This window comes from Equus caballus, chromosome 8 (assembly GCF_041296265.1).
Source record: "Equus caballus isolate H_3958 breed thoroughbred chromosome 8, TB-T2T, whole genome shotgun sequence".
Classification (NCBI taxonomy): domain Eukaryota; kingdom Metazoa; phylum Chordata; class Mammalia; order Perissodactyla; family Equidae; genus Equus; species Equus caballus.
The window spans coordinates 87,918,759-87,946,758 of NC_091691.1; the positions used below are offsets into that span (position 1 = coordinate 87,918,759).

The window sequence follows — 28,000 nt, forward strand, 5'->3', positions numbered from 1 at the left end:
TCCCTCCTGTTTCCCACGCTGGAGGAGTGGATTGCAAGGACGTTAGGGGAGTGAGGAAGTCAGAGAGAGAGCTGCTGGAGGAGAATTTTTCTCGTCTAACCTAGCGGTGCCTTGAGGTGCAATTAATGAATAACTGCCAGGAGCAACTCCGCAGTGAAGGCATTTCACCCACCGCCTCCCTCTGCCAACGCAGAAATAACCTGATACTGTTTACCTGGCCGCCAAGTGACCCGACAGGAGCAGGGACTTCACTAATTAGCAGAGTCCCCCATAGCCCAGCCCTGGGCCTGGCTGTCACACAGTCTCCTACATTCCAGGCATCCGTCTGCGCTGGGCCCTCCAAGCCCCCCAGGCAGCCTGCCAGGCAGACCCAAGAGCAGCAAGCTCTGCCTTCTCCAGGCCCCCTTCGACGTGCTGGCCCTGAGCTGGCCCTGTCCACCTGCCAGCACATTGCTCACAAGCCTGTCCCAGCACCACAATGCAAGGCCTACATCCATCCTCAGTAAGGCATCTTCGGAAGCTGTGCGGGGTAAAAAAGCTTTTTGCTTGAAAACAACCTTGCACTGTACTCACTTGAAAACAGGCCGGTCAGCTTCCATGAAGCCAGGTTGTAACTGGGACTGATCATGGACATTAACACACAAAATGCCAACAGTCATTTATAGAGCGGACTGTCTGTGCACCATCATTCAGGTAGCGGTGAGTCGTTATTAGTTCATGTTACATTCATCAGTGTATAAAAGATACTGGATAAGTTGATTATTTAAAATCAAGTGAATATAGATTTATGCTCAGATTATCTACTTTAAAAAGCAAGTGTCTATATTGTCTTTTCTCCCAAGCAGTGCAAATCAAGGTGCCCTCCCCCTCCCACCATGTCCAGCCCCTGCTCTAAAGAGAGCTGGGATCACGTGTAAGTAAAGCAGAGGTAGGGCTGGGCAGAGTGATTTTCACCAAAATCACAAAAACACAACTGAAAGAGAACTATTCTTAAGAAAGACTCATGTACCATAAAAGGGGAATTTCCAGAAGCCTCTGATATTAGCAATTCGCCCTTCCATTCCCTTCCTCTCTAGTTTCAAGATGAGATGATGACAAAAAGACTGACTTGTCAGAAAAAACATGAAACTCCGTATACAAACGTGTAAACTGACACAGTATAACTTGCGGGAATTTCCACACCTGTTCTTCCGACTTGCCACGAAGTGGAGGAGAGAGAGAGAGAGAGAAAGCAAGGGTACCTTTGCCCCCGCTTGCCCACATTCAGACATAATCACCAACTCTGTCTTCTCACTTTAAAATAATATCACTACTTATTGGACACAAGTTTTATTTTTCTTGTTGGGTAAAAATAGTTTTTCCAAAGTAAAAGTTCTGAAATGGGTGTTTTAGATGCAGAGAAAGCTGGGAATTTTCTCAAAACTAGTGCAAGTATGGATGTTTCTCCTTTCACTTTCCATTTTTACATATGCATTTATGGCTAACATGCACTGGCTAATTCAATAGAATGTTCCAGAGCCAGGGGAAGCACTCCATCTCAAGGGGTGAGTGGACACTTACTGGGATTTCACTTTTTACAGGCCTGGGATGTTAGGCACTGAGGGGGAGTTGTATTCAGGAAATAGAAGACAAAATCCGATTGAATAGGGAAATGAGCCAAACAGAAATGGATATAAAGATTTAAAAAAACACAAGAGACAAAAACAGAGACGCACGCACACAACCAGCTGTAGTTTCTATAAACCGGGCTGAATCTAATCACCTTGCAAAGATTTCCCATACGGTGGGGACTGCCCGCATATATGCATTTTGTAGTTTCTGCTGGCCAACTCTTATGTTCCTAAATCCCTTTAAACGGGGTCATCTACATCATGCCCACTTTTCATTTTTTCCAAACTCCAGCGACTTTATTCCTCAAAAAATTCTCATTGAGGTATAATTTACACACAGCAAAATGAACACGTTTTCTTTGTACAGTTTGATGAATTTTGACAAAAGCATGCACCCCTGGAACCCACTCTCCTACCAAGAAATGGAGCATTTCCATCTTCCCAGAAAGATCCCTCGAAGCCACTTTGTTTTTAAATTATTTGCATCTGAATGTTTTTTCGTGGAGATTATCAAAGCCAAATGTGTGGGAAGAGAGGCTAGTCATCAATCATCTACGACAAACCCAGGTAGTGAAGGGTCTAAAGATGTGCAGGAGCCTGCACAGACATGTCTGCAGGGATGGGCGCTCATTAAATGCCAAGGGGCTTTTCCGGGACGGGCACATGGGTCCCTCTCAGCAGCCCTGCTGGCACTTGACCATGTAACTGAGATTGCACGGGTTTCTTTTCTGGTCTTGTTCTTTGGCATCAGAGTTTACATGTTTAGAAAGAGGGAAGTTGAGGCTGGATAGTCAAATCTACCATATTCTCAAAGGAGCAAACGCTCTCTGATGAGGAGGGCTCAAGCATGGCTCAGAGCACTCCTTTCCAAAATTTGGTTGCAACATCGAAAGAGGAGCTCACGTGACCAGGCAAATTAGAAATTTTCTTAACATTTCCTGTTTCCCAAATTTCAGAGGAGCCCTTCAGGGAATGTCTGGCCCAGAGCTGCACATTCAGGGCGAGGCAGATGGTCTCCACTTTGGCATGATGTTGCCTTATGGGCCTGTCAAAGCGGGGAGGGGTAGGGTGGCAGTACGCCGGCTCCAGTGAACCAAAATGCTGGCAGAGGGACCAGGAGTGGGAGACCAGATGCAGCAGGAGCCAGGCACCTCTAGACTTCTGGGCGTTAGTTTCTCGTGAAAGCTTGGGCTACTTCATGGACATTTGAATTGTGTGTCTTCAAAGCAAAAACAGAATGACAAAACGTCCCAAAATATTATGCAGGAAGCAGTTTTTAAAAAAGTCTATTTTCCAAAATGGTACCCCGAGGTAATCCTTTCTTAAATCTCCCAGCAATCAAAACAATGTGGTTGCAAAAGTTTACAACTTTAAAACCTTTCAAAGGTCACCTCCCTGCCTCACACCCTCTCGCATAACGGATATTTTGAGTCACATGTATTGTTCTTGTTCATTTGCATTTGGTGAAATCCCTCCTTCGGACCAATTTAGTAAGCAGTGCCTTGGGCTCCCTTGGTGATTGCTCTCCTGTCTTCTCTCTCTATTTTTTCTGTCAAAAAAATTTAGACTTACAATGGATAAAAAGAAGGTGCAGGTTTTGCCATTTATACTTTCTTTTGGCTCAGATGGTTTTTCCATCTTGCTTAGGATGGAATTCCTTCTCCTTCACAATGAACTAAGCCCTCCACGGCTCAGCTGAAGTTCACATACTCCATGACGCTCTTAGACTTCTCTCTCTCTGGCCCTTCCCTACCTGACCTTTTGTTGAACTGACATACTTCTCCACAGTTCAGGCTCAGATGGTTTGGTCTCCACCACTAGACTGTGTTACGGAAGGCCTTAATCAAGAGTTCTAGTGCCAATTAGAAAATGAGACATTCAGAGAAAAATTGGCTAAATCGACAATGTACCCCAAGGACCCACTTTCCCCAGTGCAGGGGTTTCCACTGAGGGAGATTCCCACCTCCAAATAAAATGCACAACAAAGAGCTGTCAGGCCAGGGACCCCTTCTTCCCACCAGATGCACTGTGCACGCCAGCTGTCATGGGAGGCCGGAGTGCTTTATGAGGCTGCCTGCTTACTCCCCCGGCTCCAAGTGTAAGCCAACGGTGCTGGCTTTCAGAAACATATTTCTTTCTCTATGACTAACCTAAAAATGACTCATGCTCAGCTTCACCAGCCGGTACATGTGACCCACAGTGTTGGTTGAGTGTATCTATATATGTGTAAACCAAAGCAGTTCTTAGAACACAGATTTCCCCCCTCCCACGTGCTGTTTATTTCCCTTCACTTCACAGGGACCGAGCGATGATACAGATGAGCTGCTGGGGACTGCCTACTCCTTACTCCAACCTGGAACGGGTCCACTAGAGGAAACAGAGCCCATCATCCCGCAGGAGAAAATATAAGAGACCCGAGGAGGAAGGAGACAGGCGAACGACCTAATAAACTTATTTTGGATTAGTAGATTATCAAGAAGCTCTGAGAAAAACCCATAAAAATCTAATGTGATGAGGATCCGTATAAACAAAAACTACTCTAAGTTCTGTCTCTTTCTGTCCCAGTAGAAATTTAGACCTAAAGAAGTAAAGATCTCACACACACACACACACACACACACACACAAATAACACACCATTTCTTCATTTCTAAAACAGAAAAACATTCCTGAGATCTGCTCTGGTTTGACTAGATAACTCACATATATTAAAATGTTTTTATTTCTCTAACTTGTCTTTATTCCTCCATCACTGGAGAAGGGTACAAGGCCCAGTTCGGGGACACTGCTGCTGCAGGAAGGACGTCGGGTGACACAGCTGCCAAGCACTCTAGACAGTGTTTCCTACCTTCTTCTCACTTCCTTTTTTCTATTAAACCAAATCTAAAAACTCATTTGCCTGCTTTGTGAAGACCTCCATAATCTGGCCTCTCTCACTTGATTTTCTAGCACAGTCTGTGTTAACTGTGCAGTTCTCCTTGGCTACGGCCGACGTGGTGTCTTAACGGCCCCTCCAATGAGCTCAACCATTCCCACCCCAGAGCTTCCCCCACTCCCTCCGAACGCCCTCCTCCGGTGTCACCACTCTCCACCGCTTCAACCTCATGGTGTCTTCTCACCTTCATCACCCAAATCTCACCCAGTCCTCAAACTCAGCTCATCCGACCTGAACGCCTTCCGTGAAGCCTTACCTGACCATTCAGACTGTCTTATCATCTATGTCTCCTCAACTTCTCTGATCCTCCATGACATCTGCTCTCCAGTTTTACTTTGCTATGTGATAGATGAAAGTCATATTTCTCCAGTTCGAAGGCAGGTTCTTTGAGGAGGGGAATCGCATATTTTGCTCCCATAGAGCACCACAGTACCAAGCCCACAGCATTGGGCATATCGAGCTTCCAAATTAAAAGAAATAAGATTTCATTTTTGCCAAAAAAGGGTCATATGCAAGGTCATATCTAACTTTTAGCCCTCTGTTAAATTTGACTGCATGTCCCCTGAAACATAAACTTTGCTATTTGTCCTAGTTGGAGGCTATGTGGAGAGGGATAAATGCATTGGATATTCAACAAAATGGCAAGCCCAAGCAATAACAGGCATTCACACAGCACTATGTACAAGCATTGACCTAAGCATAGCCAATGTCCATTCATCTGAACTTCATACTGACCCAAAGAAGTAGGTACTACAAAATCCCCACTTCACACGTGAGGAGACTGAGGCAGAGTAGGTAACTTGCCCAGAGCCACATAGCTAGAAAGTGGCTGAGCTGGATTCAAACTCAGGCCATGTGGCTCCAGTCTGTGCTCTTGGGCGCCCTATGCTATCTTCCTGTCAACAGGTGTGTGTTTTCAGGAGCCTGTGTTCTACACAGATACCTTGTTGCAGATATCATCACTCAAGTCCGATGTAAAGAGAACTGATGATGAGATGTCATTTTCCAGGGAAACTTCAAAAAGAAGTACACCTGTATGGGAGCTAAATAAATAGCATCTTCTTTGAAGTGTAGGGAGTAAAATCTACCAGTATGTCCTGGAGACCCTGCCAAATGGCACTGCCCATGCTCTGCAGAACTATCAGGTTTGAACCTCTGGGCAACCTTGAGGTAGGATCCCTTCCAACCAATGTTACTGTACACCCAATAGAATCTTCCCCAATCCTTAATTTCTCAACATAAAGAAACTCAGGACAACTGAAATCATAGCTGCAGTTAGATTTGTTTACTATATTTTAAATATGATCTTGCAGGCCCACACATGGCATGTCTGAGAACTCCAGATTATGTTCAAGAAGAAAAACCTCATCCTGGTGGTCAAATCATGGCAGGAAATGATGCCACCAGCAATTATTCATGTATTAGCAGTTGCTTAAGTACCATAAGGCTTTTAGGGGAAAAGACTGGGAGGCAGTGGTTAGAAATGAAGCCCCATTATTAATGTAGTCAAGCTATTCAGCTGGATTCAATAAAATAAAAAGCCCTGCCCAGACCAGTGTCTGTAGTAGAAGATGCTAAGAGCTGTTTTTTAAAAATCTGGTTTTATTGAATCCAGGCTTTATACACAGCATTCCTTCTTCCCAAATGGCTGAAAAATCATCCCATGCATTTTAAGCCATTTGAGAGGAAATGGACTTAAGCTGTGTCAAGAAAGCACAGTTAGATTTAAGGAGAGAACTTCATAATGTTCAAGGTAACTGAAACCTTGGTAGCCCTTTGGAGATATCGTCAAGACAGGCTGCGAAATCCTCTTTTATCAATTTAGTTCAGGTTAACAACCATTCCTGGGAGCCCACTATGTGCCAGGCCCCACGCAGGCCCTGTGAGGCCCTGAGCATACCAACATGAACAAACGCAACCCCTGCTCACGAGGAATTTACAACCTAGCGGAGGAAACAGGAGTTTGGCGCTGTAGTAGCACTGGGAGAAGTATTCTGGTTTGGATGGACATCATTTGGTGTAACTCTGTCCCTCTCCCGGGGCTTGCCGCTATCACTTGTCATGTCTCTGGCTCTGTCTTCATTGTTTTGGGACTGTTTTGTCCCCATCTCCCAGGCCCCAAGCCTCAGACTTCTCTGGCCTGGGTGGCCTGCATCTTCTGTGTTTATCCCTCCAACCACATCCTTGGTCAACTGCTGTTCCTGCCTCCACTACCCTGCTCAGTGGTCCAGTCCATGCGGGTCAGTAAAGCTGGGAGACCTTTCTGATCCCAAACCTCTCTGGCTCGAGTTGGCTGCACAACCTGAAAAGAAGTCACGGGAGGAACTTATTCCTCAGGTGAAGGCATCAGGCCTTGGTGTTTCACATTTACCTGTTCAACAAACATTTACCGAATGCCAGAGCCCACGTACAGTGAAGGAGAAAAGAAAGATTAGGGAAGACTCTGTCCTCAAGGACCCAGAGAAGGAATAAAAAAGACCTCAGCCGAAGGGAAAGTGCAAATAACAAAGAAACTATATGACAATGTTGAAAACACAGATGACTCTGAGGGAGGGTCTAATTGAACCAGACAGTTGTCATTGAAAACCAATGCCCCAAATAGGCAGAGTCCTTGTGCCAGATCACCTTAAAAGCTGTGCTGTCTACCTTAGAGCAAGTCCATGGCCTTTTTGTTAAACCATGGGCCTTAACCCAGTATTGGTTATGGTCAGCCTTGCAGGACCACAAGACACAAAGCCTGGCCTCTTGGGATGAGGAGGTGCTCCTGGCCACCCTCTGCAGCAGGGGACTGCAGGTGTGGCAGGCACTCAGTGCTTTATAGATTGACCAGTACAATGCTCCAGAGAGAGGGAGTTAACTAGGAAAAGAGGGATGCCAGGAGGTGCTAAAGAGGAGAGAGACAGCTCCAATGGAAGGAGGAGGATATTCTGTGGAGGAAGAGAAACTTGGCCAAACCTTGGATTCAGCCTTGAAAGATGAGAGGATGTGGATTTGGGAGGGGAATAACTCCAGACAGATTAGCTGCCAGGAGCCCTGGAGAGGCAGGGATAGGCAAGCACATCCTGATTGGCTCAGGGACACGATCCTGGGCATACAGGGTCACTGTGGAGTGGTGTCCCTAGCATCACACCCTGTCACTTCCCATTCTCCTAAATCCCCTCAAAGTTGTGACACGTCTCCAGCCCCAATCCCTTCCAGTTCTCTTCACAGTCACTCCTTCCAGGCTACAATGATATTGACAACGCCCTTCACCACGTCACAGGACTTCCCGACAAATCTGAATCGCAGGCTGATCTTTGCTCCATTTCCCCTAATTTCTCATGATGGCATTTGGAGTTAGTCCTTTCACTCCCACACCTTCTGTCAGCCAATGGCAGAAAGAGAGCCAGAGGAAACAGAACATACTCACCGATGGAAAACGCAAAGAGAAAGCACGGGCTGAGCACATTGCATAAGGTCCACTACCCATCATTGGCCAAGAGGATCCCCCACAGCTTGTCATACCAGCTTTCACTGGCAGAGACCACACAACACTGCTCAGATCATGGAAAATGCATATATACAAACAAGGAACTCTAATGAAATATATTTTTGGGGAAATTATTTCAGAGACACATAGTATTATAATGAATTGGTGTTTGTAAAATGGGGGTATTAACAAACTCTTCCAACACTGGGCAAATTGTACAATCATGTTGACTTTGAGAGTGATAGCTAACTGAGGAGAAATGGGACATCAGATAGGTTAAGCTTAGGCAGGAAAACGTTAAAGATTACAGCATTAAGAATGATGCATTCCTTAAAGGGGGCGTTATTATCTCATATGAGTGTATTTGTCCTATTGGTTGACCTACTACCTCCCTCTCTTCTTTCCTTCTTTCCACAGAACTAGGCACTGGGCTAGATGCTGAGACTACACAGAAGAATAAGATACGATCCCTGCCTTGTGGAGCTCACACTGCAGACAAGGAGACCAACAGCTAACAAATTCTACTGTTGCAACATGATAAGGTGCTATAATGGAGGTATGTGGAAAATGGTATGGGAGCACGATGGAAGGCAGCATCTGTTTTGAATGGGTTTTAGAAGACTCCACTGGCATACAATTCTACAGCAAATATTTCTCATATGTCTCATCGCTAGGGGTTTAGCTGTCTCTCACAGTCACCTATTTCTCTCTCTCTCTCTCTCCTTCCATCATCTATTCACCTATCTACCTCTCTCTCTCTCCATTTATCATCTATCTATCTAGAACATTTTAAATCACATTACTTTCTAAAGCAGAATCCTTTTCTTGCTGTAGGAACAGCCTAGCTACTAAAGATCATTCTGCCAAAGTGAAAGTTGACAAAGGGGTTTGGAGTTTCTTCTCCTGAGGTTATTAAAAACAGGATTGTTCTCATCTGGCTGGGATGGTTGGATGGTCCTGCCTGAAGGCAGCAGGGCCCACTAGAGGACTTTTTGAGGGCTCCTATACATCCTTATTTCCTTCGTTGCCAAGAACCTGCAAGTCCCCTTGGCCATGAGCAGCTGCTATCTTTTCAATACCGAGACTGGCTGCCCAGGCCAAAAGCTGAGGTGAGGAATGGCAGCCCTGTAGGGCACATTTCCAAATCTTGGAGGTCACCGTTGCAGTTGGCTGCAGTTCTAATAGAGACTGCCAACTCTGCACTGAGAATCACACTAGGGTTATAATCATCCATAACTGACATCAAGAGCCAAAAATCCAGGAGATGCTTGAACTCAGAATTTTGTTACATAGCTTGCATTTTCTAACGCCCTAAAACTTCTGATCTATTTCCAATTGGAAGGAAACGTAGATTGCTCTGTTCACTGGTAAATTTGGCCTCGGTAGCACAAACTTCCAAAGCTTCCCTGATCTTCTATTAAGTATAAAGTCCTCCTGGAATGTCAGGGCTTTTTAGGTGATCTGCATATCCGTGGGAAGAGGAAAGGTAATCCAATGGTGGTATCTAGAAATACTGCTGACCAACGGTTCTTACACTTTCTCTCCTGATAGCCAAACCAAAGGGACGAGCCACCCTCAACAGCTGAATGTAAACACCACCGTGTCCTACATAGGGAGCAGCCTCAGCCGTCATGAGTTTTTGTCTTGGTGCCTTAATATCTTTGATAAGAGCTGCTTATTGGCCTAACAGCATTGAACCAATAGGCCTGATTCTGCGGCTCTGGTTTACTCTCTTGGAGAAGCTCTGGCCCCTGATTCTTCAAGTCTGACAAGGGCTTCTCAGGTCTACAGGCATAGGTAGACACCAAGCAATGTCTGGTGACTGTCATTCCCTAACTGACTCCATGGAGGGCTTCTCAGGGGCTGCCAGAAGCAAACAGGCCTTGTTTTCTAAATTAAATGCAGAAAAAAGAGATGCATTTTCTTTTAGGGGTACATACCAACAGCCATCATCAAGGTAATTCTAATTCTATTTTAAATTTTATCTTTTGGGGAGAACAGAGGTGATTTGTGTATTTTCTTTTACATTTTTCAATGTTTTCTTTGCAATTATAACAACCAAACACCATCTAATCAATAGCAATATTAGGATTATAATATAGCTCTATAGGATTATCATCCTCTATGATAGGAAGAGAGGAAGGCTGATGTGGGTGGTTAAGAGCACAAACATGGGTTTAACCCTGGCTCAGCCACTTACTACGGCATGATCTTGGACAAGGTGCTAAATGTGTCTGTGCCTCAGTTTCTTCACCTGTAGAGTGAGGATAATGACAGTACCTACCTCATTAGGTTCTTAAAGGGTTGAATGAGTTACTACACGTAACATGCTTAAAGCAGTGCCTGGCACATGGTAAGTACTCTATGTTAGCTATTATTATTATTAGGAATTAATAAATCATAGAACTAATCAACACCAAGCAGACAAGACAGTATCTCGGAACCTGGGTTTTAAATAGGATACAATAATACAGCAAAGAGCGTGGAGTGGTGCCTGGTACATAGGACATGCTCCATGTTAGCAATTGAGACCTTGCGTACCTGGGCCCCACTTTTATTTTGAACTGTTGTTTATGACCCTGACTTATCCTTGCAGAGCTCTATGGTACCACACTACATTTTGCTTCCTCTCTGCCACCTTTGGCATTCAGGGAGAAAAGCCCAGACCCTAGCCCCCTCAGAAGAAATCCTCCACAAACACGGTGAGATGCAGAGCCATATTCCCATTTTGGAGTTCTTTTCCCCTGTCTCATTGTCCTTCTACAAGTTTTCCCTCACATCTTCTTTTTATACTTGAGTCTTCAAATCTTGGTGCCACCGGCACCCTTTAAAATCTTTGTTCATTCATATTTCTATTTTGCACATGAGGAAACATAGGTACAAATGGTAATGTGAAAAAGGGGCATGCGACCCATCAGGCTGGTCATGGAAGGTCACTGTGTTGCTGTTGGTGTTGGCTGGGCGGTGGTACAAAGGGAATTATACCGATCAGGTGACTTCTTCCAAAAACTTAGAATCAGACAGAAGACAACCCCTTCATTAGGTATTCTTGGTAAACAGACTTTTTTTGAGAAGATTGGAAAAGGATTAACTTACCTTTGAGTTAATGTTGATAAAATATTATAAACTGAGTTTCTGTGGGATTTTCTTGCTGTTATAACTGATGTTTTCTTCTATCTGAATTCAAAGTGAACTTTTTTTGTATAAGCCTAAAAACCATGTTTGCCTGCATATTCATAGCCATGTGTGATATGAGTCCACCATCCTGCCAATGGTTAGCGTTTACTGTATACTTTTCAAGTTCCAGTCCCTGCGTCAGCCTAATGGGTTAGAGAAAAAGAACCTTAACGTCAAAGATCTTGCCTTTTAACCTTTTAGGAAATGAAAGGATTTAAATAGCCTGCTGATACATTTCATAGTGTCCACCCTGCAATTCTCCTAGTATGGCATGAATGAGCCTGATTCACTGCTGGGGTTAGGGAGGTTAGCAGATCCTGATAAATTCAGATCAAGTGTAATGAAAATGCTTAGCAACTGGGGGCCCAGCAGGGTTCAGAAGGCTTGCAAGAGAAAAGCACTTATAATCATGAGATGGGAAGGGATGTTACTGACAACAACCAAGAGATTGATAACGTCTTTTATTCTTGTATGAGTCTAGTTAAGTGCACTCACAAAAGAGCTACACAGTGCAACAGGTGGAATGAAACTGGAAAACTTTAGGACGAAAGCTAATCAAATACATATGGTAAACATGCTTCAAGTTATAGGAGAGAAAGAGAGTAAATACAATTAATAGAATGGAGACTTCAACTCTGACCTATAGTTGGGGTAACACATACAAGGCACAGATTATTCCAGTTGACCCCCATAATGCAGAGCGCTGGGTTTATTCATGTTCAATGCAGTCAGAAACCCAGTGAATGAATGCAATCCCAACGAACAACTTCTGAAGGTGGATGGAGCATCTCATCGGGCAACTACTTTATTCATTCTTTCATTCATTTACTCACTCAGTGAATATTCACTCATTCATAAGTATCATTTCATACTCATCTGTTTATTGAATAGGAACAACACAGCCATTAAAGCTGCCAGGACCGCTTGGCCCTGAAGAACTGGTGAGATGGATTCTTCTTTTTAATCAAAATATATTTATTTTTCCACCTTGGATCTTCAGGGAGTCAAGGATCACGTCCTTTAGAGGAGGTATCATAATGGGAAGTGAAGAGTTTGAAACCATCAATGCTACTGAAAATTTAAAAAGCCTCCCATGAGGTCATGAAGGCAGAGAAGTCTATTTTTATGGTGGAGGCACGGGGCTCAACTCAGCATTCATTCATCTTCTAGCCATCTTTTTCTTCATTTGCACCATTATCTGCACTTCCACTGGTTCTGCATAGGATGTCTATAAATAGCGATCGAAAACTGAGGGGAAAAAAGGCAGCATATTGTCTAGCTTGAAATCATCTTTCAAAATAACAAAAAGTTTAATTCCAATATAAAAGCGGAGATCAATTGTTCTCTTTATTTTATTTCAGAAAGAAATCGGCATGTTTAAGATGAAGAAAAATTTCATTTCAGCGTCTATCTTATGGGCTCACTGCTAAAATACACAAATGCCAAAAACACCAACTCTACCTGAACGTTGTGGGTGTTATTTGTTTAAACATGTTTGTTTTCTTAGTTAAGCTAAAAATATTTTCCCCTGGTGTTTCTGAAGGGATATTTAGACTAAAATAAAAATAAAAATAAATGACATGTTTAAAAAGTTATATTCATCAGACCTGGAACAGAGTACAGACAACGGATGGAGGAAGTGAATTTTAGGACCAGTGTGGTAGTTTTCCTATTTGGGTTGCTCTAAATAGACGTGGAAAAACAAATTGAGAGAAGAAAGTACATCTCCACCCTGTACAAGTGAGGAATGAAAAACTATTCCTCATACTGAGTTAAGCTTAGAAATAAATTAATATATGTCCATATAGTAATTTACCCTGTTATTAAATATCAAACTCTGTTACTAGGAACTATAATAATTGTAGAAAACCTCTTTTTTACACCAGGTTTTTAATCATTTGGTATACTCTTGACTTAATTGAGCTTAGAAATCTTAAGGGGTGGTGATCATAAATATTTACTGTAGAATATTAGCTATAATTAAATTTGACTTGCCGTTTCCTTTTAAGTGAGAAACACACAAGAATTTTAGCATGGAAAGAGACATCAGACCCATGGTTTCCTCCCTTGGATAACAGAACTCTTTATTAGAATGCTTATAGCTTCGGCAAATCCATAGATTCCCCGAAAATATCAGGCTGTTTCCTGTGTTTGTGAATTTTTCCGGGGAGAAGGCACAGAGCTTTAATTTAATTCTCAAAGGAGATTTATGTATATATAATATACATTATATATACACAAGTATTTATTATCGGATATACATATATCCAGGTATACACAGACACATATATATATACACACTCATTAGTCTTTATAAAAACCTTATGAAATAAGTACTATTTTGTTTCTCATTTTACAGATGATAAATTGAGACCTAGAAAAGGTAAATGATTTATCCTGAGTCATATGTCAGTTTGTAGCATAGTCCATTCCAGAACCCAGATTACCTGTTTTCTAGGTTAGCAGTTGTTTTGCTGAATGCCAAGGAACCCAAACAAGACTATGAACCTGGAACATTACTCACTGAGAAACAGAACTGGAACCTGGATTTCCAGCAGGTGCAGCAGCATGCACGGAGGTCTGCACTGGCTTTGTATTTCTGCCTCTCTACTCTTCCTTCCCTGATACATGCGGATGGGTGTCCTGTCGATTACATCCTTGTCTGAAGTTAAACACCAAGTCATATTTTTCTTCTCTGAAAACCAACTGAAGAACGGAAAGTCCATTTTCCATTATAATCACATCTCTCTGTCATCTCCACCAAAATGCTGAATTTTGTAGAATTCCATTAAGAAGCACACAGCAAACTCCCTTTGAAAAATGTTTAGTGTCTGCCATTTCATCTAAGCTGCCACACTGAACCACCAATCACAGCCAAGGGGTATCCTGACATTCTATAGAAGTCTACTGTATTTTGTCAACAGTCACCTTCCTCAAATATAATCTTCATTCAAAAAAGGCCAACAGGAGTGGTCCTGCAGTCACTTTCCAAGACTCAGACATGGCTCATCCCCTGGCAGCTCAGGGAGCCAATGAGTTGGCACTCATGAAAAAATACTGGATAAGAATGTTCGGATCTAAACGTTGCAGTACTTCTCTTTTGTTGAGCCTAAAAGGATATAGGCCAATCTGAAGATTATTAATTTGTCAGCTGATGAAATAAAGGTAGATAGGGAATACATATTTTAAGTTACACTTGCAAGTGGCAACTACCCACATGCCATAGTCAACCTAGCTAACGGTGTGCTGTACTATCTACAAGCTCTTTCACATAAATTATTTCCAGGAGTCATATTCAAAATATTTAACAACCAGCATGGTGTGCACCCATGCCAATGAGAATGAACTTCAGCCGGCTGTAAACAACTGACACAGCTGTACTGGGGCATCCCAGGTGAATTCCAGCCCTGGTTAGTTCATTTGAGGTCCCTATTGGTGCTAAACCTGTTTCACTAACAGGTTTAAGAAGAAACTCAAGGTGAGGAAACCGGAGCTCAGAGAAGTTAAGAGGTGGCCTGGACCAGACAGCCATTCAATGATAGAGATGGGATTCAAATTCAGATTTTCTGACCCCGTTCTATCCTCTTCCCACTACACAGGTGACCAAAAGTGTTCTCAGGGAGACTAGGCTGCCTGGAGCCCCATGCCATATGGGATAGCGAAGTTATTGGGACCATTCAGGAGATCATCTATTTAGACACATGTTTAGAGACTGCAGGACAGGTGACCTCTGCTCTCAAGCTTTCTGTGGAGCTTGCACCTCTCAGAACAGGGTGATGGGGGCTGGAGCAGTAGCACCAGCTTCACTGGAATCCACTGGAGGCACTCACACCAGAGAGCTGACTTGGGATGATGGAAAGGTAAAAATTTCACATCCACATGAAAATTGTGGATGGCATTTTCAAGCAAAGGTAAATCTAAGAACTGATCTCAGCTACAACTACTGCCGTTGTCATTTAGTTGCGTACGCTCCCAGACGAGCCATTCAGTTTGCTCCAGTCAGCGTTCTGCACGGTCCACTGACAGGATATTACTTTATTAGGACAGGGAGCAGTGGCAGGAATGGAAATGAGTGTTTTGAGAACCCTTGTGATGAAATTACCTGCAGACTAATCAGTATTTTCCATAATGATGAGATTCAGCCTGAGAAACTGGTCTGTCTCTCGTCCTCTCTCCACATCTTTCTAACACTGGAGACCCAGTGGGCATGAGGGAGGCCTCGGAGGCTGATGTGGGTGGTCAGGCACGTGGGGACCAGGATTCTAAAACCTTCCTGCTGTTGGTTCACGGTAAGATGCTTGTCTGTCTAGCACAGTGTCCAGTGCATAGTAAGTGCTTGCTCAGAAAATGTTTGTTGATTGAATGAACAAGTAAATGAAATAATGAATGAATGAGTTAGTGGATAAAATTGCGAGTGAATGAGTGAGTGAGCGGCAGGTGTGTGGGTAAGTGGCTAAGGGCAAGGAATACTCAGTCTTAGTCGATTCCTGGGACCCCTCAAGTAGAATGTACCAAACATGCCTTTCCTAAGGGCAGGTGAAGGGTAAACTATTCAGCCATATCTTTTCGGGTATCTCATCTAATTCGCCTTTATCACCATGCCTCTCCACAAAATGAGGAATAGCACAAAGAACACCTTAAAAAACCCTAACCCGGGGCCTCTGAGTCCAGGAAAGGTCCCCTCCATGACAACATGCCAGAAGTTCTCTGAATACCCACCCTGAGCCTCCCGTGTTACGCTGCCCGCTCAGCCTGGAAAGGCTTCTTCTCCCTCTCTGCGTTTCTAAACGGCGCACCTTTGGAGGCCCTGGACGAGTTCCCCATCGCCCAGGAGGCCCTCCTCACTGCCCATCTCACCGTCCACCTCCCCTGGCTGCAGACGGCCTTGGACTGGAGTGTTTGCTCGGGTTTTAAACTGGATCGCGACTTCTCCACGTTGGGGAACCCGGCACCAGGCCCAACCGCTTGATATTGGTTGATGAATAACAAAAACATTATGGCAAGTCAGACTTTTCCATTCCGGTATTTTGGCTTTTAAGTTTTTAGTGACCCTCAGGAAAGGGAGCCCCGAACTCTGGGCTAAGAGGTGCTGGTGGGCTCTCGGAGGGGCTGGAGGAGCAGGGCGCCAGGATGTGGAGGAGAAGTTGGGCTTCCAAAACTGCGTGCAGACTGACAATTCACAAGGCAGGGCTGGGACGCACTTCCTGCAACACACCCTCCTCACCTCTAGGAGGAGACACCGTGGAGAATGAACCTCCTCCAAAGATCAGCACCACCAAGCCCGCCTGCAGGCTGGTAGGATGTGCACACCTCTCAATATTTGGCCATCAGTCACTTCCCTAAGCTCACAGGCCCGATGCCCTGTAGAGGCTTCTGAGGTCTTAGTTTTGAGTTGTGTCCCCCAGGTGAGGGGCCTCAGGATAAATCAACAGGAGAGCAGGGGCCGCAAAGGCACTTGGTTGTGGGTTGTGGCGTAAACTACCAGCTAGTCACAGTTTATGCTACTTGGCCGAAAAATGGCACCGAGTAACGGGTGTTGCCAACTCTCATCCTCAGGAGATCATCTGCCACCTGGACAGGGCCAGCGGCTTGACAGGGAAGTGCTCTAAGATTCCAAGAGGCTAAGAGGCTCTTAACTGTTGTTTAGAAATGTAAATGGCCCTAAATTATAACCAGAGATGGAAATGCATCTAGGGGGCGGGAGGGACATTCTGTAATCAAGTCTCAAGGTTGCTTGGCCTCTCTAACGTGCAAGGCGAACACAAACGGTTTATAGCCGTGGGCGAAGGTTCTCCGAGCAGAGAAGGTCCATTTCCATCAGAGATTAAAACACAGTTTGGGAAAACAATTACCTGCCTGGGATCCTGGGAAAGTAAAACTTCCTGGTTTCTCTGCCAGGAACAGCGATTGTAAAACAAGGGCTGAGAATCTCACAAACAAGATTTTAGAATTTTATCCAAACAGCTGCAGTTCACCTTCGAGGAGCCCAGGCTGACTTGGGTCTGATGGATGTTGCAACACCAAGTTTGAGGTCTCCCCGGTCTGGTGCCAAGAGCTGGCCCCACGGGACAAAGAGAGAACAGTTGCTCTCTTAATGGGAGCAGAAAACAAAACTCCCTCCCCCCATCCAACCTCCTCGCTTTGTTGTGAAATTGTCACTGTGCCTTTGAGGAGAGATTAAAATCCGAGCCATGTCAAATTTAAAGGGCACGTTCCCAGGCGAGGAAAGGAGAGGGGTTCAAGGGGAAAAAAACAGTCAGTTGCAGCAAATTTATGGAGGATTTGGGGATCACAAAAGTCATGGGGCTTGACTCAATTAAAATTAATGGAAAAGCACAAGCCCGCAATTTAAAAATAATAGTAAAATAAAGTGACAAGGACATTATGGCCTGTTCTCTGCTTCCCTTCTCGAGCCTGCTTGGGAATCTCGGAGCAGGTTTCCTGATGCACAGCATGGGTGCTGAGCAAATGGCTGTTTTTACCTACTTTCCTGCCCTTGACACACAAAGATTCTGCAATGGAGAGCCAGAATGAATGGTCCACCCACCGCTGAACATTTCCTGAGAGCCGGTTGGTGCTTGGCAAAGTTGCTGGAATGGGAGGAAAAGAAAAAGTTTATAAGTTCTCAAGACATGAGGAGAAAAGACCAGAGAGTTAGAAACAGACTGTAAGAAAGCTGCCTGGTTTGGCAGCCTTGCCAGATTCTCAGGACACCCAGCTTTCAAGAAGGCAGCTCTGGACCCCTCCAGAGCCCCCAAGTCTCTCATCTGGTTTCAAACCTTTGGAAGTGCCGATGCCTATTCTATGCAGGACCCCTCCACATGTTCTCTCCCGGTGCCATTTGTAAAGATGAAGCAAGATGGGTGATACCAACGGAGTTCTAATCCCATGGCTTTGGTTCCCAGAGAGCCACAGATTGGTGTGTGGGAGGGAGGGTCCCCAACTCCATCCTAGGGAAGGAGCACATCCTAGCAAGGGGCCTGACCGTTACATGGTCTGAATATTACCATTGGTCTTTGGATGGACACCAACATTGAAGAGACATTCCTGGATTGTTCGAGTCAAGGATTTTCATCAAGTTAGCTCATCCTCCTTTCTAAGATGAGGATAATAATGGTACCTAACTCACAGGTTAGGTCTCTTGGGAAGATGAAATGAGCTGACATGTGCAGTGCTTCAGACAGAACCTGGCCCACAGTAGGTGCCCAATAGATAGGAAATGTCATTACTGGTGTGAGTGCCATGATTCTGACTCTTCATTCATTTAGCTTTCTGTTTTCTCATTCAACAAGAATTCTGTATTTTGACACATGTCAAACAGGTATTTTGACGAATGTTTCATATCCCCATTCCTTCAAGAAAGAACTCCAGGGTCCCAGCTAAATAAGCATATGGCAATCTATGCTAGTTATCTATCAGGTAGTTAAGCACAATTTTTGACATGATTTAAAAACCTTACATTTCTGCAACATTCCTTGCTTCCTTTCCCTTTTCTCCCTTCCAAATACTCTAAAGGTTCCTAGCAGATATTTTATTAATCCCTGACAGGTTGTGGAAAATGAGTTTTAGCAATATGAAGATAAACGTCATTTATCAAGTTGCTTTTCTCAATCAAATGAGCACCCTCGCCAAATCGTGAAGAACAGGGGAGAGAAATTAAAATCCTGCCATGAAGCAGAAGCCTTCAGTGTTGCTAGGAATTCTTGTCCTTAAGCAAAAACTGCAGCAGGAATCCCCTCTCCCCCTTCACGAAGCGGGAAATGAACCCCGCCTGCTCCCTTGCTCTGCAGGGGCTCCCGGGCACCATGTGCTCCCCTGGAGAGAAGGGGTGGAGGTGGGCTGCCTGCCCATCCCGTAGTCCAGGCTTAGTCTCCATGGCGTTTTCCACTTTCCCAGGCCAACCAGGGCAACGGGAAGATTTGCTGCCAGCCAGCTGAGCGGCTAGGCTGCTCTCGGTGACAACTCTGCCTCAGAGAACCTGGGGGACTGACGCTACACTGCAGAGTAGGAGGGTCTCCCCTCAATGCTCCCTGGACCCCTTCTAATGACGGGGCTCCATCATCACAGCTCCATGTCTCTCAGCTCCCAGGTCTTTCCAGCAGGGCCCCTGCAGTAGCTGCTCCCATGGGCAGACACATCCTTTTTCCTACTATAGTTACAACAAAAACAATAAGCAGTAAATCCACTGAGGGTCCTTTGGGTTCCCACAGACCAATGTTCTCACAATACCCAAGGAAACCCGTCAATGCACAGACTCTTTGATTCATTGTGGTCCAAGGGGCTTCTTATGCCTTTAAAAATAAATACGAACGCTGAGAGGGGGCTTTGTCTCACTTTGCACTCCCAGAGCTGATGATCGAAGGCTTCAGATGAGAGGGCGATCGAGTACAAAAAGCGAGAGAGACAACTCATTTTTTGCCTCTGCAGTCAGAAAGGAAAAAGTTTTCGGCTTGTTTGGCTAAGGGTTACTAATTCAGAGGATGCCAGTTTTAGAGTTCTTCTCAGTTTGACTTGTAAATGAAAGGTGGAACCTAGCCAAAATTACCCTGCTGTGTGGCTGCCGGCCCCAACGAGCCTCACAGACCCCTCTTTTCTATGTTGGGGTGGGGCAGAAGTTCACTGAAATCATTAGAAACTTCAGGAAACTAGGAGGTGAGAAGCAAGAAGTGGAAGTTGGTGAGACTCAGCTGCAGAGCATCCCCCATGCCTCTTTGACCTTCCATGTCCTCACCTACAGATGGTGAGGATTCTGTGTTATCTGACAGCAAGGCTCCAGCTTTGGCTGCATCGGAATCACCTTGGAGCGTGGTGACAATGCAGCAGCCTGGGCCCTTCCATGCTTTGTATCAGCTCTCCTAAACCAACGTTCCAGAACCTCTGCCTTTCAGGAGAGTGGAGGGAAATAATTGTGAGAAGAGTTGGTGAAATTTTATTGAAATAGAAATGGAAATTTCTCCTAATGCTTATTATTAAGTCACCACTTGCGGAACGCCTGGTATGTGCCCAACTTCACCATCATTCCATCAAATCCATACCATGACCCTGAAGTAGGAGTGAACATCTATCTCTCTTTCGTTGCTGAGGGTGCAGAAGCTCAGAGAGTTTCAAGTGAACTGTTGTTTAGGGAGACATAGCTAGTAAGTAGTTTATCTGATGGAAAGACCAGATGCATTCACTGCACCTGAATCCCAGTGCTGCCGCAATTCCTCACATTCCCATCCCGGGCTGGGGCCAGGGGGCCAGGCGCTCAGCTGGCCTTGACCCTTTCGCAGGTGAGCACTGGGCACCTGCTGGCTGGACCACCCCTCTCCCCCACACCTGGGCAGCCCTTAGTCTCTTCTCTCCTTCCTGATCATTCTTCCCTCTTATCTTGCTTTGTCTTCACCTTTTCTCCTTTCCCTGAGAGCAGTCAGTCTCATTAACACAGTGACATCACTCAGGGAGTTCCGGGTCCCACCCGTAGAGAGTTTGGCGGAATTAGTCTGGGATGTGGCCTGGGCTTCAGGATTTTTAAATACTCTTGGGTGATTCTAATGTGCAGCTAAGATTGAGGAGACCTGCCTTCCTTAGGCCTGCAGAATCAGGAAATCCGCCTAGCCACGCTCGGGCTGAAAAGGTGGCTGACCACCGGCCCCCTGTTTTAAATAGAGCATGATGAAGAAGCATGAAGTGGCCTCCAGCAACACTGTGGCCACGTCAGCTGAGAGAACACCTGGCTGTACCTGCTGACCACACAGAGCGAGCATCCCATCACCTGGATGGGCAAAGCATGCCTCGGCAGGTCTCTGCCGAGGGACTATGGGAAATCACACACTGCTCCCTCAGGACCAGGAGATGTCCACGGGGTGGCCAACAGGAATGGGAGCAGTTATCACAGCCTCCGTGCGTCTTAAACTGCCTGAAACAAGGAGTGGCTGTGCAAACTCGGCTCTCCCAGTGAGATCCACACCATAAAGTAGACCATAAACTTGTATCATCGGCCCCTTCTGCAAACCGGCTCCCCAGTTTTATTACACACACAAACACACACACCCCATGGAGCACAGAAAATTTTAGGTACAACTCTGCTTTGCACCAGTCTTCTTAAGGATGTCTTTCAGACTGTAACAAAACCTCATGTTCCTACCTTGGGCATTTGCCTGAGGACAAAAAAATCTTATTGCAAAGGACTCCATGTGTAACACGGACTGCAGCCCATCAGGGATGAGCAGGCTGGAAACAGCATTACGAAAACATCTGCAGGCCTCTGCAACACACTGAAGTCATGGTACTGCTGTGGAAAGCACTTGTTGTATCTCCAGCACTTGGAACAAAGCCTGGTGCACGTAGGTCACCAACGAATGTGCAAATGCATGTCATACTGAAGGTGGGGCTTAAACCCACTACTTGCCACGGACAAGGAAACGCTGGAGAAGGATAACAAACATGAAGCTTTCCACACGGAGTAAGACCAGCTGGCAGAGCAGAATGCAGAGGGGCAAGGGCACTCCCCAAGTGCAAGCCACCAGGGAGGGCAGGAAAAGACCCCTCTGGACATCCCTCTCATCGGCTGTGGTCCAGGAACACAGAAGAGAAGAAGAGGTGAGGTGGTGTGTCTGCTCCCCCAGCTCCCCAGGTGAGGAAAACCAGCCTCCCATAGGAGCTGGTGTCGTGGGACATGCCCCAGACCCCACGAGGCTCCACGTTAGCTGAGCCATTCCATAAGGGGGGTGCACAGAGATGGTTAGGGAGAGGGATCACTCACTTGGCTCGGGACAGCTGTTCCTCATGAAAGACAGCTGCAGATGGGGGCCCCACGCTTGGGTGCCAACTCAGCTGTGCCCACGGGTACCTCAGAGAGCTGAAGTAGCTTCTAAATGAGAGGAGTTTCAAAGACATCAAGAATTAAACCAACTCTGAAAAAGGTGACTGAAGGCAAGGGTGGCATTTGAATGGTTCCATGTGCGGCAGGGGTTCAGAGGAAGGGGAAATCGTGACATCGTCTCCGTATGGGTGTGGGGAGCTTGAAAATATGTGTCTGAGAACTCTATATGGACATCTGTAATCATGCAGTTGGAACAGTAAACATTTGCCTGGAGAGAATTCCTTTGCTCTCTTCTCTTTCCTATCTCTTGTGTACATTAAGCGGTGTGATTTATTTTAGCAAGAATAACTGTACTCCTCTCTTATTGCCTGACTTTGAGCTTCTTTTGAAGGGAGCTTGTCGTGGAGCACCAACACCCCATTCCACTGCGTAGAAAAGCCTCCATTGAGGCTCTGCCCCTCAAACACGCCCTGACCCCAGGACTATACAGGCGCAGATAAACGGTGGCCAGAGCAGAAAAGAAGGTTCCTTAAAGAAACAGAATGGATCCGATCCTGAAATGTCTGACTGCAACCCAATGGACATTTTGAGGGGATGACTATGCCAATCAGAACAGAGACTTGTGAGCTGTTGATCAGGGAGCTGGAGAGGCCAACGTTGGCAATGTCCATGTCAACCTTGGCCAACTAGCCGAGGCAATCTTAGGAGTAAACGTGTGACATCATCTTGGTGTGGTTAGCTTGATACCAGCTCAGTCTCCTAATTTCCTTTGTTCACATTCAGTGCTCAACCAGCTACCTCTGAAGCTCAAGCAAGATCTGGGCTTCCCAAGAAAATCTGCCCACAGGGAGAGCATGGGCTGGGGCAGGTAAGCATTCATGTCGCATCACAAGGAATACACTGGCATTCTGGTTTGAACACCTGTCCAGTGGGCTGTTAAGAGGAGTCAGCCTCTGAGAGATAGATCTATCCTTGGGGAATGAACAAATCAGGTCTTTGAGCCACTGGGATGAGGTTCAGACCCTGGACTGTGGTGAATTTACTAAGTAATGCCACCCTCGGAGGTCTCTTAGAGGTCACACTCTTAGTCTTCCTGTGGTGACAGCCCAACAAATTGTTTAAAGTTTTCCATGACTACTTCTTGAATTTCTAGACTTTTTCTTGAGTGAAGACTGTAGATTCAGAAATGACCCGCGTTTTACAGGGCCTGGATGCTGTGCGTGATTTCCATGGCGCCAGGAGCGGCGAGCATCTGTTCCACTCCTTAGCGATACGGAAAACTTCACAGCTGATATAAATTCTGATCTGTTTTCCTTCAGCCACGCCTGATACAGATATAATCAGACTTAAAGTCAGTCAAAAGGGGGCCCAGAAGGAGTTATGAGAGACACCTGCTTTCAAAGAATACAGGATTTAGTTGGGGAGATATATACATGAAATGATCAAACATATTCAATGTCACCCATAAGAATATAGCCCAAACTGATAAAGGAGTGAGCCAGAATTAGGTGTAGTTAATCTCGAAAGGCTTTCTGAAAGAAGTATTTCTAAGGAAAAGCAGCTTGGCGTTGTGATAAAAAGGATGGGTCTTGAAGTCAAATTGACTCGAGTTGAACGGCTTGGCTGTGATTTCAGAAGGTAGGGGTAAGGTTAAGCGGCGTGGGAACAAAGTGCCTGACACATGAGAGGTGCTCAAGAAATGGTCATTAAAAGAGATCCATGCAGAAGGGAAAAGGATGAGGAAAGACATGAAGACATTTACGCTTGCTCTGCGACAGGCACTATCTAAATCCTTTATTGTATTAACTCATTTCACTTCCACAACAACCCCGTGAGGTCAGCACTATTGTTAACCCCATTTATTGATGAGGAAAACACCGCACAGAGAGGTTAAGTAACTTGCCTAAGGTCAACACAGCTGGTAAGTGACAGAGCTGGGATTTGAATCCAATCAATCCAAACCCTGAGTTTGGAATGTTAACCACTTTACTATCTTTTTCCATTACATATGCCACACTGCCTCTGTTGGAGCCATATTTATTACTAGACAAGATTGTCAAAACAGCTTGGATTTCTAGGATGAATATTTAAAATATTATAAATCCCTCGCGTGTAGGGGAGCGGTCGTTTGGTACACTTTCTGCTGATCACTCAGTAATCTATCCAAGACAGTGATGCGCACGGACTATTTTTGTCTCAGTTAATGTACAGCGCCATATAAACATTGACTCAACTGGAGAGGCGGAACAATAAATTATCACTCGCCCAAGTGCTAAAATAGCACTCGATTTTCTCTCCGCCTGAGCATGCTATCTATTTATACTTTGCTTACTTCTGTGGAGTTCAGAGTGCTTTATACACATCTCATCATAGCAATACTTAGGCCCATTTATTGTCTTTATTATACACATGTGACTAATGGGCCCTGCAATGCTTAATATTTACTACAGGATTCTCAGTTTTCAACTAGCTTTTTAATCTAAGGGATGGATTGACTGCCTTTAATTTATAATTAGTGGAAATCTGCCGACAATCAAAAGAACGGCATTTTACTATTTCTCTTTTAGCTAAATTCATTTTGTATATGATATGACCATTCTTGTCCCTAAATATTAACCATATATTATTTGGTATCCTTTCTTTACAATTCCATTTATGGCTGACCTAGAACCAGAACAGATCTGTTATTTTAAAACTATAAGTACAATTGCCTTTTTTACTCAGTTGACTTTCTGAAGTCCAATACATACTTTTTTCTTATTTTTCTCAGGTTGATTAGTGCATTTGCACACATGAACTTCCAAATTTGGTCTTCACCTTTTCAGTTTTCATATTTATGAGCCAACAATGAATCTAGATGAGAAAATAGTCAGAGTAAGGAAAACAACTCCAAAGAAAGGTTTCCTCAGCTAGCTGGAGGATAGAGAGCCCCAAACTATGGTGTTTATAAACTGGGAAACTAGCTTTATGCATTGCCAGGAGTTAACAGAACTTAAGATTTAGTAGCAGGCCTTAGTGCTGGATGCATAAAGAGAAATGGAGGGAGAGTTGGATTTGATGTTTCTGTCAGTGACAAATAAAAATAGCTCAAATGCTTAGCCTAAGGCTGGAGCATTCTGTTTTCTTTTATCCTGCCCTCATGTGAATATCTATCTTTGTTATTAAAAACAGAAACTCCAGCCTTGAGCATTTCCCTGTTATTGTAAAAAGGATATTATGCCAACAGCGCCTTTTCAAGAATCAGTAGTTATCGCTTCCTTCTACACGCATCCCTAAAGATTTCGCCGTGCCCAGGTGTGTCATCTGCCAGTATGAATTTAGGAAGATGGAACAGGTATGACCAGATACGTGAGACAAAAGAGTCCTCAATACCCACAGTATCAATAATAGTGTTGGAGGCGTGTTTAGAAACAAAGCTGTTTATTCTAGGAATGTTGCTGTACCCTAGGATTACTTAAATGATGAGCCTTTAACAAGGTCAAGGAACTCATCTTAGTCAATGTCCTCATTCAAAAGAGAAGAGCAGACACCTGGAGACTCATGATTGTGCAGATGCACCGAGTTCTCTTTTACCTCTGGGCTTCTGCACATTCTGTTCTCTCTTCCTAGATAACTGGGCGCTTCCATTATTTCTCTTCCAGGACTCAATTTAGCTATCATTTCCTCTGAAAGGTCTTTCCTAAAACTGGGTCGGATGCCTATTATTTGGTGGGCATGGCCCCCTATGCCCACCCCACTTATCTTACTGGGTTGAAAATGCCAGGATCACCTTCAGATACAGACCAAGTCTTGAAAAAGAGTTGAATGAAAGAAGGGATGAAGAATGTGAGAAAAGCAAGAAGGGCTGATGAGGGCTTGAAACGGCCTTCCTATGATTGTTATTGTTACTTCTATATGGCCACCCCGGGTGTACCCTATGGAACTGTGGAAATCTCTTAAATCAAAACCAGGCCAAGCCAAAAATTAGTTTAACTAATAAAAATTACATTACTTGAATGTTTTCAAAAGCAGATTTTGCTCTTTTATTTTTCTTTGTTCTTTATCTCAAGAAAATAAACAATGGTATGGCATTCTCATCTGACTCAGGTCCAACCCTGAAGGCTAGAACAGTTTTCAGATGGCATGCTCCACTTGGCCCTGCTAACATAGGGTTGGCGTTCACATTATGGAAATATCAGCAAATCAAATGAGCTTGGGAAGTTTCCATTAGCTTTGTAAGTATACGTTCAAAATTCAGAGAAACGTGAAGCACAGAATAAATAACATGGTGAGTAGAATGTGCTAGAAAGCAAGAATAAGAGCAGACAAAGCATGTTTTCTACTATATCTTTTTTCAAAACGATCTGTTTCAACAGCAAAACAGACTCGCTGAGAAATTAATTCCCCCGCGCCATATCTCAGGCTGAACGGCATATGGAGATAGCATGGTCTCTGGAGCTAGACCAAGCTCGAGTGCTAACTCCCAAACTTCCTGGCTGTACAACTTTGGCAAGTTACTTAAATTGGTAGAGCCCCCATTTCCTCATCATCTTTCAGGATTTTGTGAGGGTTAGGGAAACTATAAGTACAAGTGTTTAGGACATACTGAGGGTTCAATAATTAAAGCTATTGTGGTCTCCACCGTCTTTAACACTGTTAGAGAAACGGTAAAAGCATCAATCTGGAAGTTGTGAATGACCATAAGCTGGACTGAAGTTTAATTGTATATATGACATGCATAAAGGTCTGAATAAGCAAGTAACAATGCAAACTAGAAAATACTTAAACATGAGAGCAAACTTTTAAGTAATTTAATAAACCCGTTTTACTATAAACAATACATTTATGTCAACTAATCTTAATTTGTCATAAGTATTAATTTTAACTTATAATACTCATAATTATTACACTGTATTATATTAATGGAACAGTATATTGTGTATCCTTCCAGAAAATGCTACACATAAACATGCGTATCTACGTGTGTGTAATTTTTTTTCTCATCTATGAGATCATACTCTCCACACAGATGTCAAAATTTTCACTCTACAATAATCTCGGGCATCTTTCTATGTGATTTCATATATACCTATCACGTTTTTTAACATCTGTACTGTACCTCATAATATCAATTTACCATCATTTAGTCAGTCTCCTACACAGATATTTCTTTTTCTTGCCCAGTTTGTTTTTTCACTTTTGTAGCAGAAACAAAATAAATAATGCTACAACGGATGTCCTTACACGTATGCAGGAAAAACTCTTATAAGTGAAATTGCTGAGTTAAAGGGTACATAACTTAGTACAAAATTAAGGTCAAATTGTCTTCTAAAAAATTTACAAGAATATACCATTCCTTTAATAGTGTTTGAAAAGAAACCCGAGACTTTCTTACACTTGCTTCTCCTAATTCTCTCTCCTTCTAGACTTGTCCCAGAGAAGAAGGGTACAATCTGAAGTCATACTATTAACTGATTGAAATTTATCTACCCTTCAATATTTACCCTTATTTCATGATAGTTCCATGCAGTTCTCATCTGTAGATGCTTCATTTAAAAATGCAAACAACGCTGGAGGTCAAAGAGTTCCTGCTTGTCCTAGCTTAGGTATAGAAAGCTCCTCCAGCCAAGATGGAGGCGTAGGGAAAGCTCCCGACCCCCCAAAGAAAAAAGCAACAATAAAGCAAAGCAATCACAGATAAGCACATTCAAGTTACCTTGCCTTAACTCAAGGCTTCTCCATGTGTGAAGCTCAGCACTGGGTACCTCACATACATTATCTCATTTTAGGGTCTGTGTATTCGTATTTATAAGCCCAATAAAAGCCTCACAGATTGCCTGATGAGACCTGGGAAAATAAGAACTGTCCTTCACCTTCTAGCGAACAAAGTCCCCTCCCCTCTCTCCCTCCCAACCCCCTTCCCCCTCCCTTGCTTCTCCTTCAAGGAGATGCAAGGCCAGCCTTCCAACAGCCCCAAGACAACTGGGGGTTCTTGATGACCCCGAAGCTTGGCAAGATCCTTAAATA

General features: G+C 44.3%; 1 protein-coding gene across 2 annotated transcripts in view; it reads right to left on the reverse strand.

Annotated features, from left to right (window-relative positions):
- Window positions 1–28,000, reverse strand: part of BCL2 (BCL2 apoptosis regulator) — a 173,670-nt gene that overhangs the window by 34,854 nt on the left and 110,816 nt on the right. The window contains exon 3 of one of the 2 annotated variants that reach the window (XM_023647939.2): window positions 17,574–17,780. The exons of the other annotated variant lie outside the window; for it this stretch is intronic. Coding sequence (XP_023503707.1) covers window positions 17,673–17,780 — 108 coding nt within the window. The 3' untranslated portion in view covers window positions 17,574–17,672. Of the gene's footprint in view, window positions 1–17,573; window positions 17,781–28,000 lie in introns of those variants that run through there. 2 annotated transcript variants of the gene reach the window in all.